Source organism: Phaethon aethereus (assembly GCF_964289735.1).
Source record: "Phaethon aethereus genome assembly, chromosome: 1".
NCBI classification, from domain to species: domain Eukaryota; kingdom Metazoa; phylum Chordata; class Aves; order Phaethontiformes; family Phaethontidae; genus Phaethon; species Phaethon aethereus.
The window spans coordinates 61,081,209-61,101,360 of record NC_138575.1 but is presented as its reverse complement, the minus strand read 5'-3'; the positions used below and the strand labels follow the sequence as shown (position 1 = coordinate 61,101,360).

The following is a 20,152-nucleotide window of genomic DNA, read 5'->3' as shown; positions in this document are numbered from 1 at the left end:
ATTGATTCATGTCCTGTAAATAAGAGGTTAAACCTAGGCATAGAAGCAAATGCCAGGGTAAAGATGCTTGCTGGAAGGGTGGCATCTGAAGGAGGGTTTTTGTAAGTGCTCTGCTTATTTACTGCCAGGACAAAAGTCTTGTTAGTCAGATATTTTTCTCAGACTAAGCAGCACCATAGAGAAAGGCCAAAGCTTATTCCCTGTGAACGGTTTGGTTCATGCAGTGCTGAGCTAAGCGGAGGTACTAGCTGAAACCTGCAATTCAGATGACAGTGCTCTCTTCAGCGCAAGGTTTGGCCATAGACTGGCAGCCTATATGGGCAGTCTTCAGATGTGGTGATACTTCTCCTAGTTTTTGAGGGCCCTTCACTGGCTTATTGCACAATATCTCTATGTCCTCGTTCTCCCGCTGCTTTTCTGAGCCTCTTGTTTGCGGTTCCTCCTCACTGCGATCCACATGTCACCCGCTCCATGTGTAAAAGCTAAAAGAGAAGTTGTTGAGGTGCCCCTTTGCACCCCAGCAAGGAACATGAAACAGATCAATGCAGTGCTTAAATGCTGGGTAGTTTCTTGCCTCCATTAAGTGTTAGTTGCAGGCTCCCCTTGCTGCTACACCGTTGCCCTTGCAGCCCCCTCCAAGTGGTGGAACTGAGCCTCCATTTGCTGTCTGCGTCTGTGCACAAGAAGGGTTATGGGTTACTTAGTAGCCCCAAACAAACCCCTGTTTTTCCTTCCATTCCCCCTGAGATACTCATTATCATAAACCATAAAGCAATACATTTATTTATCAGTGAAAACAAAGCAGGAGGGAGAATGATTTGAAAATACCAGCCTACACCCTGCCTTCCTACCTTCCTTTCCACTGCCCTGCTGACCAGGCAAGTGGATTTATATCTTGGGTTACAGGGGCTGAACAGAGGCAGCTATCGCTTGCCTGGGTTCCAGTCTGCTGTCAATGCTCCTTCGGGGGCTTCCCCTATGGAGTGAGACTCAGCCCCCTTTGCCTGTCTGGGGGCCGAGCTGGGGTCTGTCCCCACGCAGGTGGTTTTGTTCCTTCGGGACTTGTTAAACACACCTTGTGTGTTTAAGCCCACTCAGGTTTAGTGGTTAGAGGCAAAAAGCATTGCCTTGGTGGGTGAGGGGTGCTGGAGCTCCAACTGTGCACTGACCTTCCCCAGTACACCAGTGTGTCAGCTCAGGACTCCCCTGCATACATCACCCTTCAGGTGCAGGTTCCTATTCACCCCTGTTCTCCTGTGCATCATGGCACACTCGGGGTTAAAACAACATTTCCACTTCCTTAGATTTGCAGTCCTCCCAGTCCCTGCTGTGCAGAGCACAGGCAGTCTGTCAGGCGGGGGTGAGCACTCTTCAGCTGGCCTGCTCAGCCATGGCGGGACTCTTACATTCAGAGTTTGAAGACATGGGTCTATGTCAGGCCAAAGAAAATCCAGGAACAGTGGTCCATAAGGCAGTGGCGGTCCACAGAGAGAAGGCTCTGCATTAGGTCAGCAGATGAATAATTCATCTGAGTCAAAGCTTGTTGTGTTTGGAGTTGGCATGGTTTAAGGGGAATCAAACACAAGCATCATGCTTGCCACATTGGATTGGAGATTTTGAAGGTGATAGTGGTGTTATAATAGGTATGTGACCTTCAGAAGGTTAATTATTATTGTGGCTTTTTGATGGGATATATCCAGTCCCTAATTTCTGAGTCTTCAAAGGCGTTGCAAACACTACATCGCACACAAACACGTACTCTCTAATATAAATAGAAGCTTCTTGTGATGGTGGGATAAGTGGAGATAAAAGGTTAAACGATCTGTGGGGAGGCTACAGGGAAGCCACTGTCAGGAAATGGGCTGCTCGCATCCCGGTCCTGTCCTTTGGTGCTGAATTCAGAGTTTGGGACCACAGCTGCTTCATTTGTTCCTCTGTGCATGAAGATGAATGGCTGTTAGGAGAAGAAAAGGTTGCCTGTGGTAGCAAATTCACGTAGGGGCACAACGTGGGCAAGCGGAGATGGCAGAGGTGGGGAGGTTTCTGCAGGGTGAACCCGATGGCGAATCTATTGCACGTGGGATGCTCCACCGACTGTGGGCTATGGCACCCCAAGCGCACCCGCAGCTTGAGGCAGCTGGCTCTTGAATCTGGAATATATCGTGTTTGACTGAGCGGGTGGCCGAGGCAATCTGCCGTGGTACCGGAGACATGGTTGAACTACTTGTATTCACCCGCACTCATGTGCTTACAGGCATACACCGGGGTGAACTGCAGCAATACATAACTTCGGTGCAGAAACCAGAGCCAACAGGGAGAGAGAAAGGGAGAGACTTAGCTACAGTATGGGGAGGATGCAGGATGGCCATGGCTACCAGGTAGCAGTCTGATTGAATAGACCTTGGTTTATTATCAGTGTTATAATTCATGTTTTCAATATAGTCTCCCCAGAGCTAGTCCTGAGCAAAAGCTGTAGATCCAAGACTTTTTATACTGAGGTGTGACATGAATCCGGGTCAAGAATGTGAGTTTTGCACCTGGCTCATGTGCTTGTAAGGGGGCAAACTTTGGAAACTACTGGCCATGCCATGGAAGTTGTCATCTGGAATTCAGCTCCATGGCCAGCACTTCTCCTGTTAAAGGCTCTGAAGGACAGGCATGACTCAGTCCGTGGCTCTGGCCCACTCATGCAGGAGGAAATGTTCATCTAGGTAGCAAAGTGAAGCAGCAACACTGCTGCTGTCAACATGCCCCGCCACAGGGCATGATTCCTGAGAGCAGGCTACACACAGTGGAGTCACAGACAGCTGGAGGGATGATCAGACTGGCATCATCAAACTGATGGGTGCTGCCTGCAAGATGCTGTTGTGCAAGAAACATGGCCAGCTGCTGCTTCACATGGTGCCCCAATGGGGCACCACGCGGGAAGAGGGCTGCGGTGACAACAGATCCTCCTCCCTCCCCTGGGCTTTGAAGGAAAGACACGGGCCAGAGAACCATGTGGCTTGTAATCAGTGTGCAAAAATATCATTGTTAAGTTGTTCTTGCATCTTTAGGACATGTTTTTGGAGCAAGAAAAACTAAACTTGAGGTTGGTGTTGTAGGGAGTGGCTGTGTAAGGATCGGTCCAGCATCATTCACCTCTGGGTCGTTGTTGTGCAAACACACACCCAGCTGAACGTTTTAGGCTGTGGAAGTTTATCCCTCTAAAAGCAGCAAGCCTGCTCCTAGGTGGGCATGTTTGCAAGATCAGGTCCATCATGACAGACCGTAAAATCCCTCAGAAAACTTCTCAGAAGTTTTCTATTGTTTTCTCTTTCTTCCTTCTCTTTTTGCTCTTCTACATTTTCCCCCCTTCTCTATTACCAAATTGGAAACGGATGTGTTATTTTTTTAAACTTGGGGCTCTAAAATAGTAAGAGCAGTGATAGTAGCTATTAGCAAAGCCAAACACAGTGAAAAAAATGCTTAGCTGGTCACTGTGGAGAGGGCTCGAGCTGTCGAGTGCTGTATGTTGTTGGATATACCACCCCCGTACACACTGGCACAGCTTAACTTTCCCTGTCACATCACATCTTTGGCTTGAAGTCAGTGAAGCTGTTCCTTAAATATTCAGTATTGCCTTAAACCAGGCCCATGTCACAACATGCACATTATATAATATTTTCAGTCTTTAAATCAAATGTATGTGGACTTTGTGTTCGTAAACCGTGGTGAACCAGTAGCAGCTACGGGCAAGTCCTGCTTTAGTCATGGAAAGGATGAAATGCGGGTAACTACAGCAGCAGCTCTCCACACACTGCGGTGTGGTGATGGTTTCGTGGGTCCTTTGCTAGCCGGCGTGCGGGGCACGGTGTTTCTCCTCTGGGCTGACGAGCTCCAGCGTGGAGCCTCGTTGCCAGAGCTCTTCCCCATCCCAATCCAGGGCTGCAAGGCAGTGCCAGTCTGGGGCTTGCCACCGGCTTTGCTGCCCACTGAGAGCCTGCCCTCCGGTTCTGGCTGCCCAGCTTTGGCAACAAAAATATCCTCAAATATCCCCCCACCTCGCTGCTCATTTTTTTGTGTCTACCCCACGCAATGTGATGTCTTCCTCTCCTGGCTCTGCCAGCAGAGCAGTTTGTGCGTCGGCTTGCTTGGCTTACATTGCATAAATTGTGGAAGTGTTTATTTGGTTTAAATTAAAAACAAAATAAAATTGGCAAGGTTTTTTGTCAGGCAGATTGGCTCCCCAGGCTGCTGCTCAGATGGATTGCAGGTGGTGGTACAGGGGTGAGAAGGAGCACAGGGGGTGGCGAGGCAGGGATCCCCACCGAGCCCCTTGTGTCGTGACGCCACAGAACCTCAGGAACTGCATCCCTGCAGTTACAAGATCAACCCAACTGCTGGGATTTTTATTTTTTATGGGTTTTTTTGGAAATGATGCACTCGGGAATTTATTTGCCTTCCAGATGCACTCAGTTGATATATGAGCAACATGTTTTCAGGGCCAAAAAAGATGCAGGAGAGACAGCAATGCTGGGAGCAGGTAACGTCACCTTGCAGAGCGTCGCTGTAGCTGAACACAGCTCTGAGGAGCAGAGATGGTTAACACGAAGTGATGAAGGGGGCTTCCCTCTCTGCGCTTGGCCACAAATTCAGTGTTACCCTTGGTGTTCAGACGTACTGTGGCTTTTACAGCTGGCAAGGAGAGCATAGGTTGAGTTTCCCAGATGAGACTTGAGTTGGCTGACTGCTGGAGACCAGACCAGTAAGTCCCATCATGGAGCTGGTTTCACATCCACGGGCTTTGGAAGAGAATTTCAACTTTTTGTATTTTCTTTGCAAGAAAACGGAGAAGTAAAAGCCTACTAGCAAGGAAGAATAGAAGTAGCAAAATGTGGTAGGGATTGAAATGACACACATGCATCTCGAACCAGATGTGACACTACACTACGTTTCACAGCGTATGCATAAGTACTACCATACAGCATGTGCGTGCGCCTGTCGGCTCCCTCCTCCCTTGTCGGCACTAATCCTGGTGCACAGATATGCTGAGACACAGTCTCTGCCTGAAGAATTTGCACCCTAACTGGATGCAGCTGGAGGAGGAGAAGGGCACCACGGCATGCAGCGACTTGACCGAGGCTGTATATTGTGAAATACAGTAGAGAGCAGAGATTGCTGTCCTGCCTCCAGTGCTCTGCCTTTTGGGTACCAAGATCATAATGCAGCTTTTTATGCTGACTTACTGTCCTCCGTGAGGCTTGATGCTTTATAGGTATTGATTATTTAAGCATTGAATTTTCTCTGATAGAGGAATGTTGTAATAATTGTTAATATAGAAATTATTTGAAATGTAACCAGAGGTAACATAGCAAAGGCAAAAGCAAGACCTAAGCCGGTCAGATCTTGGTATAATGTAATTCAGGGAGGCTTAAACATAAAAAAACATTAATTCAGGCTTAATGGCATGAATTGGTTTGGGTTTCTTAAGGAAACAGTTGAGGAAATACAGAATAAACCAGCAAACTCCTGGTCATACCGAAACAGATGGGAGCTTTGCCATTGATTTCCATGAGGCTCGAGTTCCTCCAGTCTTGCATCAGCAGCGATGCTGAGCTGCCTGCCCTGCCTACGTCATTCTGGCTGCTGCTTTCCCTCCTCACTCACCGTGCAGCTTCCTCTGGCACTGGATGTGTCATCGAAGTTGCATCGCCCCAGCGCTCAGGGAGGAGTGGGGATGAAGTAATGCTGCTGCCTGAATCTGGGCCTAAATTGCATCCCGATTTTTTTATTCATTGTTCGGGACAGAAGTCAGAGGCATTCTCTGGTGCCTGCTGTCTCAATCCGCTGAAATAAGACTGGTCATGTGTTTAACTTTAACCACATGCTTTGGTGCCGCAGCGGCTTGGGCCTGAAAAGGCTGAATTTAGTGCAACTTCTTTTTCTCTTCTTTTGCTATTTATTGTTAAAGCTGGGTGTTGCAGCCAGCACTGCTGAGGCTTTTTTTTTTTTTTGCCTTTTGGAGAAAAAGAGAGGAATTCACTTTTTTCTCTCAGCACGGATGCTAGCAGTCACATTGGCCCACGCGAGGCTTGGCAGTGCACGTCCGCTGTGACGGAGTAGGCTGAGTGAAGGGGGTCCCAAACGTTCCTGCTGCTTCTGGTTGCCTGTAGATCATTTTGTGCAGGACTGGGGAGTCATCTCAGAGGCATATCTGTTTCTGCTGTGGACCTGATCCTGCAGGCTTTCCACGTGCACAGCTTCTCTCGGAAATTATGAGCGTGCAGGGCTGCAAGATTGGTCCTATCATGACAATTTCCTGGCAGAGGGAAAAGCAGAAACTATTTTTAAATGAAAGCTTTGAATCAGAGGAATATTGCAGAGTGCAGCAAAAAATTGTGTCAAAACCCTGAAATCATGGACTCGGCAGTTTTTTCATGCCAGCGGTTTTCTTCTCTTCATGGTTTTAAGGCTGTGTTTTTGGAGGACTGGGCTGAGCATTTTTCAGTGAGACGTTTCTATTCTCCCTGGTGCACATTATCGCAGCAGCAGCATCATTTTCGGTGCAAGTCAGGCTGGAGAGAGGTGATGTGCTGTGTTGTGTTCACAGGGGTGGGACTTTGCAAAAAAACCCTATACTCTGCCTTGCACACGGTCAAAACGATTCTCCTTTTAAGTTTGCCCAGGAATTTGGTTCCGTGTGTCCCGCCCCCTGCCTCCGATGTGGTTTTATGTTCCTACCTTGGTGTATATTTCCAACTTTTCCTTCCAAGTTTCAGTGCTCAGTGGTCACTTGGGAAAAGCAAGTAAGAGAAAGTGTGTGACTTCTTAGCACTGGAAAATTATGTCCTCTTTCCCCCATCACTCACTTTTGTATAGCTTAAGAATGACCCAAAGGGCTCTTGCTCAGGTTTTCATTTAAAACAAGCCATCTGATTTGATCCGAGATCATTATTTCCCCCCAAAGCACTCTCAGAGTGATTTGAAATGTGAAAACAGGCAGTTTATAACCACAGTTGTTTCCCTGCCTTTGATAGAGTGGTCACTAGTCAACAAACCTAAAATTCACTGCCTCGGAGGGAGATGCTTTAGTTAATTAGTTACAATCAGTACCGTGCTAAGAGACTCACTGCTGCTTGCCCGTGTATTTGCCTGCTAAACTCACTTGCTGGCTTTGCTGATCTCGGTCCACATATTGCGGCTGGTTTCCCATACCTGCTCTGTGAGGAAGCGCCCAGAACCACATCGGCACAGGGGAGACGATGAGCATCTTTCTCTTGAGCCATTTTCCGTGCTCTGGAAACCTGAGGGGCTGGGTGAGCCTACTTCCCAGGTTTTGCTCTTCTGCTAACAGGAAAAGTTTCCCAGGCTCAGCCTGAGCTTACAAATTGTAATTTCCATTGCACATTTCTGATACTGTCTTTTAGCAGTTTTTCCCCCCTTTTCTCGTCACCCACATGCCCCTTCACGCACTCCCGCAGCGCTCTGTGCATTACCTGACTGCTCCCTTCCTTGCTGCAAGGGGCTGCATTTCCCTGCCATCCTCTACTTGGGAGCGTGCGGCTTTTGGTGCCACTCTGCATCATCCCCACTGGTCATTTTTGGGCCTATGGGGTTTTGGCAGCCTCCAAGGAATGCCTGTAGGTAGCTGTGACCCCAGTCCTGGTGTGCTGGCTCTGCTGGCAGTGCTGAGGTGGGCTAGCCTGACACTGCTGACACACCGTATTTACAGAAAGCCATCTCCCCCAGGCCTTTGGGGGCTTGCCTGCAGCCCACATATGTCATGCCACGCTATGTAAACCACCAGGCAAAGTCCAACCTGGTGATGAGCAGCGCACAGGGTCCTGTCCTACCGTTTACTATTTATGTATGTGAGGTTAAATGGAAGGGAAAACCAACCTGGCACGCCTTTTGGTTTGAAAACCTGTCATTCACCCAGCTTTTGCTTTTTTCCAGGCGACCTGGTGTCTCGAGCAATGCACTACCTCCAGCCCCTGAACGCCAAGCAGCATGGGAACGGGACGCCAATGCATCAGAAGCAGGGATCGCTCTACTGGGAGCCGGAGGCTCTGTACACCCTCTGCTACTTCATGCACTGTCCACAGATGGAGTGGGAAAACCCCAACGTGGAGCCATCAAAAGTCACGCTGCAGACCGAGAGGTAAGAGCCACTGCACGGTGCTTAATGTTGTGGCGAAGATGTTTCGTTAATAAATCAGCCTGGCTGGCTAATTGCTAATTACAGCTTGCGCGTGAGAGGCTGCGGAGCAGTCTGGTTTGGTTTAGGATCACCTCTTTGAAATCAGTTTCTCTCGCGGAGTGCTGTGTGGCTGACCCAGTATATATCAAAAGTGACACCCAGTGGCTACATACAGCAAATTGGTTCCAGATGTGCACTCAGGAGAGATTTCCTTTTCCTTTCGTTGTTGCTCAGCTATTCTGTGTTTTGGAAAAGAAAATGAGAACTTCTATTTCTGGTCTAGCAGGTTCAGGTTTAAATGTGTTTTTTCTGTGCGTTATTAGGGCTCAACAGCTGTGATTGGGGAAGTGGAAAATGAATAGAGTAGTGTGTGGAAAGGAGAGGTTGTTAAAGATGCTGGGCTCCAGCCCTGCCAAGTACCCGGGCACAGGAGTAACCTCAGGGCTGCCCTGGATGGGGACGTGGCAGGCTCTGGCTGTGCTGCTCTTGTTCCCCTCCTTCCAGGGATAGGCAGGTCAGGGAGGCACGCCTGAGGCCCCATCCTGACTCAGAGTCTGCCTTAAGATGAGAAGGAGACACCATCAAAGCTGGTGACAGGGTTACTAAATGCCTCCCGGCAGGCAGGGTACTCAGCGCAGGGAAGCTCTGCACACAGGCACTGCAGAAAGCAAACGGGACAGCTTGCTGGCCAAGAAAATAAAGCCATCTCCTGTCAAAAGTCCAGCAAACCCCCAAGTAACACAAGTCTCCACTTGTGTGCTGAGGCACGCTTTGCTATCTCCCTGCTGCGCTTCTCACCAGCCCTAAACCAGGCTTCCCCAGTACGGAGGTGAGAGGAGTGACTGGTGCTTGTAAAGTGCTGGATATTCATTTTTAGGATGGGTATCATGGTGATGCAAATGCAAGCTGCTTTTTCAAGCTGAGCTCCACATTTACATCCCAATGTATTAAATAGTGCTGTACATGTGAGCCAAACTCCGATCTGCATGTGTGCCCGAGAGCCGTGCATACGGGGTTGGCTATTGTTTCAGTATGAGGTTTGCATCTCAAAAGCAGCATTTGAGAATCTCATCATATGTGTAATCATAAAGGGTATATAATATAATATCTTAATTGAAATACTTTTATATCGATTTACAGAAAAGCATACAAGATGAAACACTGGCATTAATGATGTTACTGGGAATTTTGCCATTTGCCTTTGGATGGCTTTTTGTTTCTTTTCAAGTTTGGGTCGCTCCGTGAGCATGTTTGTCGCTTTTTGCTCTATTGTTTCAAAAAAAAAAAAAAAACACCCCACCCCACCAACAGAAGGGAAGTGACAAGAATCTAGAATTTTCTAATTTTTCTAAATTATTTTTAATTTCATGATTTGTTAATCCAGCCTTGTTATTGTGGAAGGCCTAACTTGTGTCCAAGAGTTGTTAGTAGGCACAAAAAATAACTAAAATTAGAAAATACTCTCACTTGATCTGTAGTCCCTGTCTGTGGGAGTAATGCCACTGGAACTGGTGGGAAGATAAAGGTGAATAATGCTGAGGCTCTGCGTTCGTAAAATTTCTGCAGACTTACCTGTGGAAAGTGAAAAAGGCAAGGAATATTTGAAAAATCACTTTTAGCATTTGCTTTAATAGGTTTTCCTTTCTCTGAGGTCACCTTAATACGAGTTCTCTTCGTTAGATTACTTGAAATGCCCATTATTTAAAGTGATTGTTCTTCTTTGCTTTATTTTGAATACTCTGTCTGGCAAGACGTCTTCCTTTGGCAGGGCAGTTTTAACAACTGCGGTGTGTGGTTAGGGCCAGAGCAAGTACTCGGTGTTATTGCCAAGAGCCTGTGGTCACTTTTGGAAGGAGCAGATACTCCTCCTGTTGCCTAATCAAACATGCGTTAGTGCTTAATGCTGGAGTGGGAGCAATGCAGGGTTAAGCATGAGCCTGGATATTTCCACGGGGTTTGTGCTCTGGAGCTTCTTCAGATGGATGCAACCATCCTGTGCTGCCCGGAGAAGAGATCAGTGAAGCTGACTTCTCCTTAGTGTTCTGAGGAGCCTTCCTACCTATTTCCCATCTGTTTTTTACATGCAAGCATGCTTTGTGGTCCATTACTTATTTCTAGTGGTTTTGGTTTCCGTGATGGGTTTTTGTGCATTGCAGGGGAGTGGTTTTGTTAAACTCAACATTTTTATATACAGAATATTTGCAAACTTTGTGCCCTATCTACATGCCGTATTCCCTCTCTTCTTTCTTCTCCAGCTGTGGCAATTGCTGTTATGTTGGAAGAAGCCCAGAGGGAAGCAAGGAGGTCCAGGCGTCTTTCCCCATTCTTGGCCTCTCTGTGTCCCTGCTAGTGCAGAGAAGCCAGGACTGTGTGGATCTGGCTGTAGTCAGTATTTCCATGAAACGGGGTTGTCCTTGGCTCATGTGAAGCAAACTTGGCTACTGTTTTGGCCCCCTCCTCCCTGACCGTGCATGCCCAGGGTGAGGAGGGTTGTGTGATGTGGACAGAGAGCTCTCCCAGCACTTGCATGTCTTGGTGGGCCCATGAGAGCTGCTCCCATCCTTCCCACCCATCTCTAGCCCACCTGGACCTCAGCTCTGAACTGGGTTGAGTTAGGGAGCTGCCAAGGCTCTGCATGTCCTTCTGCAGAGGCTGGATACGGGAGGGAAGCTGTTACGGTGGCGAACCTGCCTGGCTTAGCACTTTCCAGCACAGAAAGCAGTACCTCCCTCAAAGTCTTGGGGGACGTGTAAAACGGGATGTTTACCTTTGAATAAATCCGGTGCTTCATTTCTAGGGAGCATTTCTCTGTGTTTGCGCTTCATGGAGGTAAAGAAACGAGAATGCAGTGTGTTTTTAATAGTGTTTGTCTTTACATAAAATAAAAAGGAAAAATGATTATACAGTGAAGCTCTTGCTGGGGCGGGGGGGGCTGCTTTCATGAGAGGAGAAGGAGGTGGAAGGTGGCCAGGATTGCTCAGAAAACCTGGAAAAGATTCCCCACTTCCTCGGTGCCAACAAACCCAACTGTAAGATGGATGTGTGACCCCCTCCCACCCCAAATTCCTATTCTTCTTTTAATCTGGTCACTTTGGAAGAAACCCTGTGATTTTTTGGCTGTGTTGTTCGCACTAACACAAGCGAGTCCTGCTGGGGTGGGTTATCTAATGGCCCTAGGTACCATGTAAACAGCTTTTTTGACAGGCATGGAGGTATGGGGAAGGGGTGGGGTCCCCCTTCCCTAATGCACCCAGTAGGGACGTGGTGGAGACGTTAGTCTTGTGCCAGGTGTTGCCTGCGAAAGCAGTGCTCCTCTGGTGCCTCCACCTGTGGGCGGCTGGGGATTTTTTAGGTTTGTTCATTCTTTTGCTTTCCTGGGACCTAAAAAAACAAAAAGAAATTGTAGATGAGGCCACTGTTACCAAGATTTCTTGCTTGCTTGCTGCTTCTCATTTAATAAAAGGATCTGTCCTGTGGTTCTGTTTTGCTTCTCAGCCTCTACAACACTTCCAAAATTATTGCAAGTAATTTCTTAAGCTCCGGAAAGCACAGAATCTGTAGTTGCAGATTTGTGTGATGGTTTTTTCCCTAAGTGGTTCCTTACCCACTTTTATCCACAGCTGTATTGACAAAGTCCTCATTACTTCCTAACTCTCCATGTTCCCCATTAACAACTCATTTAGAAGTGGCTGCTCAGCAGCTCAGCCGGTCCAGAACCACCCATTATTAATTCTGCTCACACGGCAGCAAAGTTCCTTCTCCAGCATTTCCTCTGCCGCTCCGCCTTGGAGGAGCATTAACTCGCTGTACCACCCGGCAGCCTTTAGCTTTTCCCCTTGGGTCTTAATTGAGTTGATGGATACGTGTCTGGTTTTAACCTTGTTTTCATTTTTCCTTCACTACTTTTCCCTGAATGCGGAGTAATCCCTTACAAAACTCTCATGGGCTATTGCTTGCTTTTTATTTTTCTGCCTGCCTTGCATGCATGCACACACACACACGTGCAAATTGTAGCCTATAGTAATTTGTGATCAATGGGAAGGCTTTGGGTTATCATCTGAATTTTGTTTCATGCTTTGGATAGTTATTAGTGTACCTGGCTAATTAATATGATACAGCCCTCTTAATGAGAAGAATGTTCCACTGCTATACAATAACCTGAACTCATACAAAGCACCTTCATAACTGGTACAGCCATATCCACTGTATAGATTATACCCCTAGAACAATTTTAGTAAGAAGATAACTAGGGCAATGTGTCCCTGGTTTAAATTATTACATGGTACAAACTCCATGGGTAGGACAGTCTCCAGCAAGGGCCAGCAGAGAATGTAGGGAATGATGGGGAATGCTGATGAAGAACAGGTAAAGTGCTAGCACTGGGAATGTGGAAGTCCTGCTATGAAACCTGAATGAACCTTGCAACGTATATCTGAAGAAGGGATTACACATGCTTGATGTGCCGGTATGGCATAGCCCCCTATAACCCTATATATTTTTATCCACTATTTAGTTGAAAACTTCACATGGTAATACTGTGGCCTCGCTGAACTCAAAGTTAACACCAGGGTTGATTTGACTTGGAACCACTGAAAAGAGATCCCAAATGCATCCCTATATAAATCCTCTAGATTTGTATTCTAAATACCAAACTTCCCACGTTTTAAAAATCCTTCAGAAATGGTATTGGCAGCTGCCTGCAGCATATGAGATTGCACATGTTACAAGATATAGTTCAGGCAGTATTCGTAGCTCAGCTGTCAGATAGGACATCCTTGCTGGGCAGGGGCTGTATGCTATATCTAATTTATCAATCTAGACTTTTGCTGTCCACGTGATGGCTATGGGATATTTTTTAAATAGAGAAAATTGTGTGCAGCACTGCGTTACCCTGGCCCGTTCTGCGCCGCGCTCCCAACGCTGGCATCTCTTCAGGGATTTGTGCTGCAGCCAGTCGTGTCAAACCTGATGGTAAAGCTGCCTGTGAAATATTTCCCTGTTGTGGTCACTGGCCAGGTCATCACTTTGACTCGGTTGTGGGTCAAGTCTCAGCCATTAATGTTTTTAATGCAGGAGAGGCAACGAGGACGGTGCATTCCAACACTGGATGCAAGTTCAAAAAACGTGACAGATACCCTTGTGCGGACTCTGGAGCACCGATGCCTTGGTACACAAAAGCCTGAGCATAAACCCTCCCTCTGCCTAGACCGGTCTCACTGAGGCTTGTGTGAGAGCAAGGAGCAATTGATCCTCAGCCTGAACAAAATGCAGAGTTGGCTTTTTCATGGGCTGGTTACTTGGGTCACCCTTAGATGGGCTTCTGGGGTGGTGGAGGAGCTGCCTGGCATGGGACAGCACGTGGACTCGCATGGTACATCAGTCGGCGCTGCTGGGTCTCTGGGCCAGGGCAGAGCTGGCAGCTTTCTGAAGGCATCAGAAGGTATTTCCTCACCAGGAAGACAAGTAGCTTATGGTGTAAATATAAAATACTAGTTTTGCAGCCCAGAAACCCATCCGGAATGTATGCTTTGCTATCCTCCAATAATGCTAAGAATGGACTAGCATTGCATATATGGTTTCATCATATGTTCTAAATGAAAACTGTCAGAACTGAGAATTCTTCTCAATTCATATGCTGGGATTTTCTTTAAAATCCACCCATGAAAACATAAACGTAAAACCAAACAAAGGAAAAAACCTTTTCCCAATGTTAAAGTTGCTGACTCATATCTGCAAGCAGAAACATTTCCCTACCTTTGTCTAGATAGGCTTTTCCTAGCAAAAGTACAGCCTTCCGCTTCTCGGAAGCACTGTTAACTCTAAAATAGCAAAAGCAATCAGTAAAACAGCAGTGACCTGCATGGAGCACCTTGGCTGCCATTGCGATGCAGGTTTGCAGTCACCACTCCATGGCTGGAGCGAGTGAAGAACTCAATACCTACCACAACAGCATCCTCCTCAGTAGCGAAAGGATCCTGCAAACAGAAATCATCCAAAGCAACTGCAATAATTGAACTGTACAGAAAGTGTTTAAGCTAAAGTGAGGTCAGGTCTATACAGCTGTGTACGCTTCACAGCCGGTGAAGCTGAGGGAGGCTGTGGGAATTCACATCCAAATAGGATTAGCCCTCAGGAATTTCCCCATTCCCATTGTGATGCAGACCATCAAACCAGTCCTCTCCTCCACTCCAAAGGGTTCATTTTAATACATACAGCGCATGTGTGCGTGTGGTGGGGCAAGGGCTCAGCGTCTGAAGAAGAGTAGTGTGAAACACGCCTGGAAATAGGCTGCTGTGCTGCACTTGAAACAACAATTTCAAGTTTGAGCACTGTGATTATTTGGGGAAATCTCTTCTGTGCACTTGATGAGCTCCTGGACCTGGAGCACACTGTAGGCTCTGCTGTGAGTGAGGGGCTGGTGGCCCATCCGGGATTTGTGAGCCATAGCAGTGGAGGAGGTCCAAGCCTGGGTGAGGAGCATTCAGGGGTGATGAGCGTGCCATCAGGAAAGCGGTTTACGTCTGCACGCCAGAGAAGATGACAGGCAAGGGTCCCTCCTTTGGGACTGTTACCGCCTTGCAATAATGATTAGGGAGTCACCCGCCGGAGGGGAGCTCGGGAGGAGTCACCTCCATAGCAGGAACTGGGAGAAGGGAGTGAGGCAGGACACCGCTTTCCTGGCAGGGGGGTCCCATCACAAGGGTGGATTACTCTCTGCAAGGGAGAGGGAGCAGCTGAGGAAAAGGAAGAACTGCTTAACCTGATGGGAAATCAAGAAAAAAGAGGGTGGGTGTGCATGGCAGCCCTGCTCTTGAAGGACTGGGCAACAAGGTGGACCGTGAAGTCACGGTCAGTGGGCAGCAGGGAGTCTGCACCCTGCAAATGTGGTAAGGACAGAGAAAAACCAGGGCCAGGGCATACTGGGAGCTGGGATTTGTCAGAGTGCTGGCCCTGGTGCTTTGCAACTCCGGTGTCACAGCAAGTGGTGTCTAGAAAGGAGCTTAATCGGTCTCCTCACAGACCCACGCAAAAACAATGCAGCATCCTCTTGCATTTTACACTGTACATTTGTCATGCTCTTCCATCCAACGATTCCTCCTGTTTGTATACAGGTATACTGCCACTGCTAAAAATAATAATAATAACAGCAGCGATGAAAAAGCCTGAGCTATTGCATATGCATGGCGGGACTTTTAATATCTCTGTGCCAGCAAGCTGTGGAGGAAAATGGTGGGCAGCCCAGGACGATGGCGCACGTCTCAGGAGTAGCATGGGTTTTCAGCAAGAGGTGGCATGATTGGAGCAGGTTATGCCTTACATTTAGGCCACTCCAATAACATTTGCTTTCCTGATGTGCCATTCTGTAATTCGAGGTGCCTCAGAGACATCAACCTCGCAAAAACTGAGTAGTTTGAGGTCTGATTGGGCGTGGAGGGGTCGTCGGCCCTGCTCTGGAGTGGAGGGTGCCAGGAAGAGGGGTGGGTGGGTGCTGGTAGGGAGCTGCCATGTCTGAGGGCGATGTGGAGAAGGATGTGTGGTATCTGGGATGGGAGAGGAAGGCGAGTGGTCATCTCTCGCGGCGGGGTGCTGGCTGCAGATGTCTGCAAGGCACAGGAGCTCATGAGTTTTCGAGCCATCCCAAAATAGCTCTGAGAGGGGCATGGGGCGGCAGGAGGGAATGGGGAGCGTTGCTGTGTGGAGGGAGGAACTGGCAATGTGAGTGTTTGTGGGGCTCTGATAATTCCCCTTTGTTTAAGTAGGGACCCAGGGAAGGAGGGCATGCTCCAAGCACTGTCCCCCTGCCAAGGACTGGGAGAACAGTGCCCAGAAGGGTCCAGCCCTTTGGGATCTACTTTTTGTTGGCCTCCCTCATCCCTCTCCCACCTCCCAGCTCTTTTGCGTGGATGGGGATTGTTCTGTGCAGAGGCCTCTCCCTGCATCCCCATCTGGTACGTTTTTCCCCTTAGATGACAGTTCAGGAAGATACAAGCCTGTGCCGAAATCCATCTTTTATTTGGGTCATTACTTAAGCTCATGCTTAACTTTGAACTGAAGTTAAGCGCAGGGACAAAGATGGGCCGAAGGAGATCAGAGTGCTCGCTGATGCGCACCCCTGTAAGGTTCTTCTGCAGCAGTGGAGTTGCTCCTGACTTCCCACATCGTTCAGGCAGAGTCAAGCCCACCATGTTCCTACTGTGGTTAGATTAATTTAAGGCGTGCGCTTCCAAAACATATAACTGAGTGACTTAACTGCTATGTGTCTGCTCTGGAACACAAAGGTTCTGCACTCTCCTGGTTGTTACCTGTCTTTGTACAGCAGAGGTAAATCAATGTGTACGCCAACGATGTGATGCATTCGCCTAACCCGTTTTTGAACAGTCTCATTTGAAAAGTGAAATATGTCTTGCTGATGTCACCTTGTCTTGTGGGTTGTCACCTCCCTGTAACTTTGTGTTCCTCTTTCTCTTTTGGCATGCAAACAGCATTTAAAAAAAAAAATCCCCTTCATGTGGTGCATAGACTCTTGAAGGGTATTTTTAACCTATTGCACTCAACCATATTTGGTTCTCTTCTCAAAATACGAATTCCCTGACGTGCTCAGATATGCAGTGATGGGGTTTTTTTTGCCTTGGAAAAAGGCATGTAATATATTCTGAGTGAACTCCATGTCCTCATGTATGGACTGAAATTGGTCTTTAGAGAAAATCCCCCGGCTTCTGCCAAACACCGATTCGCTTCCCTTTTGGGATTTATTGCACCAAATAGCCATGTTAATTTCTATTTCTCTGTTGAAGCTTGAAAGACCAGGAGAGAGAAAAAATGCAATTTTATAGTGCAATTATCACAGTTCCTGTAATCTGCTGCTGGGTGAGTTTCTGACCTGCATGAGACAGGAGGAGAAAGCGTGAACCCCCAAGTCCCCTCTTCAGGCATGGCCCACTGCTCTTCTGTTCTCTGAGCAGATGTTGTAGGAAGGCTCTGTACAAGCCTATCTTAATTTCTGTGATCCAGACGGCATTCACTCATGCAAACCATAACCTAGAATTGAGTTTCCCTTTAATTGTTTTCCTGGCACCAAGTTTTGTGCGTGACTCTATGAATTTTTACACTTCCAGTGTGATTTGCAGCTCCCTTTCCACTGTTTGCTCAGCAAATGATGGAAACAACTCCCACCGATCACTTGTCTCCAGCTACTTAACGCCACGGGAGAGGGCCCCTTCTGCTCTGAGGACACGTAGCGCAGGTGACCTGGGAAGCAGGGGCAGATACACCCCTGCTTCTCCTCTCTCCCTTCTTTGACCGCTGCCAGCGATGTGACAAATGAGCTGGGTTATGGAAATCATTTTGTGGGAGCCATGGGAGAAGAAGTTCTGCCTTTGACTGCCTCCTCACATGGCTGCAGCAGGTCTGGGGAAAGCAAAAAACCTTGGAGACAAATGCAGCCTAGTCTTGAGGTGACAATGAGGTGTCTGAATAGAATAATGATGAAAGTAGCAAGTCAGCCAAAGATGTCATATTTCAAAAGGAGGTTGTTCATTTAAGCGCCCATGAGATTTGAGAACCTGACGTCCCAGGGAAAGTTAGTGGCCTCAAGGCTTCTCTGTCCTTTGGCGCTTTTGAAATACATCATCCTTCCTTAAGAATATTAATATCAGAGCTATGTAAAGTCAAGTCTTCAAAAGAGAAATAAATGGCATAAAGAGCTATAAATAGGAAAAGGATATTCCAGAATCAACATCCTCTTAAATAATTTCTCTCAGGGTAGATCCTTTTGGGGTAAAGTTATATATTTAAAATGTAAAGTATTTGCCTACTGGGCACCTAATCCAGACTTCACTTTTTTGTTTTTTTTTGGTTTTTTTTTCTTTCCAAGGAAAGGGACCACATAAGGGAAGGCAAGTAAGGGAAAGCAATATCAAATGAAAAAGAGCAGGAGAAGTGAAGGGAGCAGAAGTAGGGGGTAATTTTGCACTAAAAGGAACATTTCCAATATTAGGATGATATACTGAGCTAATAAACAGAGGGAAGATGGGAATATACAGTTAAAGACGAGGGGAAAGGGATCCACATAGGAAATGAGACAGAAGAAAAAGATTCAGAAGAAGGTAAGAGGAGGTTAATTACAGACATTCCTTGAGGACAGAAGTCATTTACAAGTTTCATTTTTTCTTTTTTTTTTTTTTTTTTAATTTAATATTGTAGCAATCGCGGTTAACATTCCTTAGCTATTGTATCTACTTCACAGTGTGGATGAAACAGTTTCACAGTATCTAAATCCTTTTCAGCAGTCCTGACTAGGCATAGCACTTTCAGTATAGTTTTCAAGTAGCTTTTGGCCAGATTTGTTATTTTTTAATGATTTTACAATTTTTTGGAATTTTATAGTATATTTTTATAAAGAGGGATTTCTTCCACCCTTCTTCATCCCTTCCCCACACAGACTTTGTCTCCTGTGTTCAGCTGTAGAGGAGACACCCATTTTGGACACCCCAGCTAGGAGATGAAGCGGGCACAAAAACTTATTGGGGATGAGAGGGCAGTTGCTGCAGCCTGCATTGCTCTGGGGATTTTGTCCACCTTGACCTACCAGGCAGCAGCCTTCCAAGATGTTCCACTGCAGATATTTTATTATTTCTATCTCCAAACTAGGACATGACTCTATGGTTCTTATTTAAGGTTTGGCATTTTTCTCTTGGTCCCCAAATAATTTTTAGCATAGATGGGGCAAACTGTATGCTATGTGCTTCACCTAAGGCTTGAGCAGCCCTTGCTAGGACATGGGGCTGTCCAGGTGTTGTGGAGTGAAGGACCATGTCTCTGATAGTGTCCATGCTTAGCTGAAGTGGGGGCTGTGGCCCAGAGCCTACTTTGGGGTGCGGTTTTGTGTATTTTTGCTCAAGTGACAGAAGAGCTGGTACCCAAAGGTGTAGTGGTTTGATACCGCTAAAAGTGAAATGAAACAGTCTGATTTCTGATGCTGCTTGCAGATCATAGAATCATAGAAGCTTTGGGCTGGAAGGGACCTTTAAAGGTCATCTAGTCCAACCCCCCTGCAATGAGCAGGGACATCTTCAACTCGATCGGGTTGCTCAGAGCCCCGTCCAACCTGGCCTGGAATGTTTCCAGGGATGGGGCATCTACCACCTCTCTGGGCAACCTGGGCCAGTGTTTCACCACCCTTCTTGTGAAAAATTTCTTCCTTATACCTAGTTGAAATGTACCCTCTTCTAGTTTATAACCATTACCCCTTGTCCTATTGCTACAGGCCCTGCTAAAAAGTCTGTCCCCATCTTTCTTATTGCCAGCTCATGTCCAGCTTTTCATCCACCAGTACCTCCAAGTCCTTCTTGGCAGGGCTTGATCCCTTCATCCCCCAGCCTGTACTGACACCAGGGGTTTGCCCCGACCCAGGTGCAGGACCCTGCACTTGGCCTTGTGAGGTTCACATGGGCCCATTCCTTGAGCTTGCCCAGGTCCCTCTGGATGGCATCCTGTCCCTCAGGCCTGTCAGCCACACCACTCAGCTTGGGGTCATCTGCAAACTTGCCAAGGGTGCACTCAATACCACTGTCTATGTCACTGGTTAAGATATTAAAGAGTACTGGTCCCTCGAGGGACACCACTCGTCACTGATCTCCGTCTGGACATTGAGCTGTTGACCACTACCCTCTGGATGCGACCATCCAACCAATTCCTCATCCACCAAACAGTCCACCCATCAAATCCATCTCTGTTCAGTGTAGAGGAGGATGTTGTGGGGGACCATGTCAAAGGCCTCACAGAATTCCACATAGATGACATCCGTAGCTTTTCCCTTGTCCACTGATGTGGTCACTCCATCATAGAAGGCCACTAGGTTGGTCAGGCAGGACTTGCCCTTGGTGAAGCCATGCTGGCTGTCTCAAATCACCTCCCTGCCCTCCATGTGCCTTAGCATAGCTTCTAGGAGGATCTGCTCCATGGTCGTCC

The 20,152-nt window shown here is 47.4% G+C and overlaps 1 protein-coding gene across 1 annotated transcript in view; it reads left to right on the top strand.

The window, feature by feature from the left end:
• ABTB3 (ankyrin repeat and BTB domain containing 3) overlaps positions 1 to 20,152 on the top strand; it is a gene marked incomplete at its 5' end in the record, with an annotated part of 177,495 nt that overhangs the window by 106,336 nt on the left and 51,007 nt on the right. Inside the window, one exon of the mRNA XM_082013971.1 lies at positions 7,939 to 8,143. Within this exon, the coding sequence (XP_081870097.1) occupies positions 7,939 to 8,143 (205 nt within the window). The remainder of the gene's footprint in view (positions 1 to 7,938; positions 8,144 to 20,152) is intronic.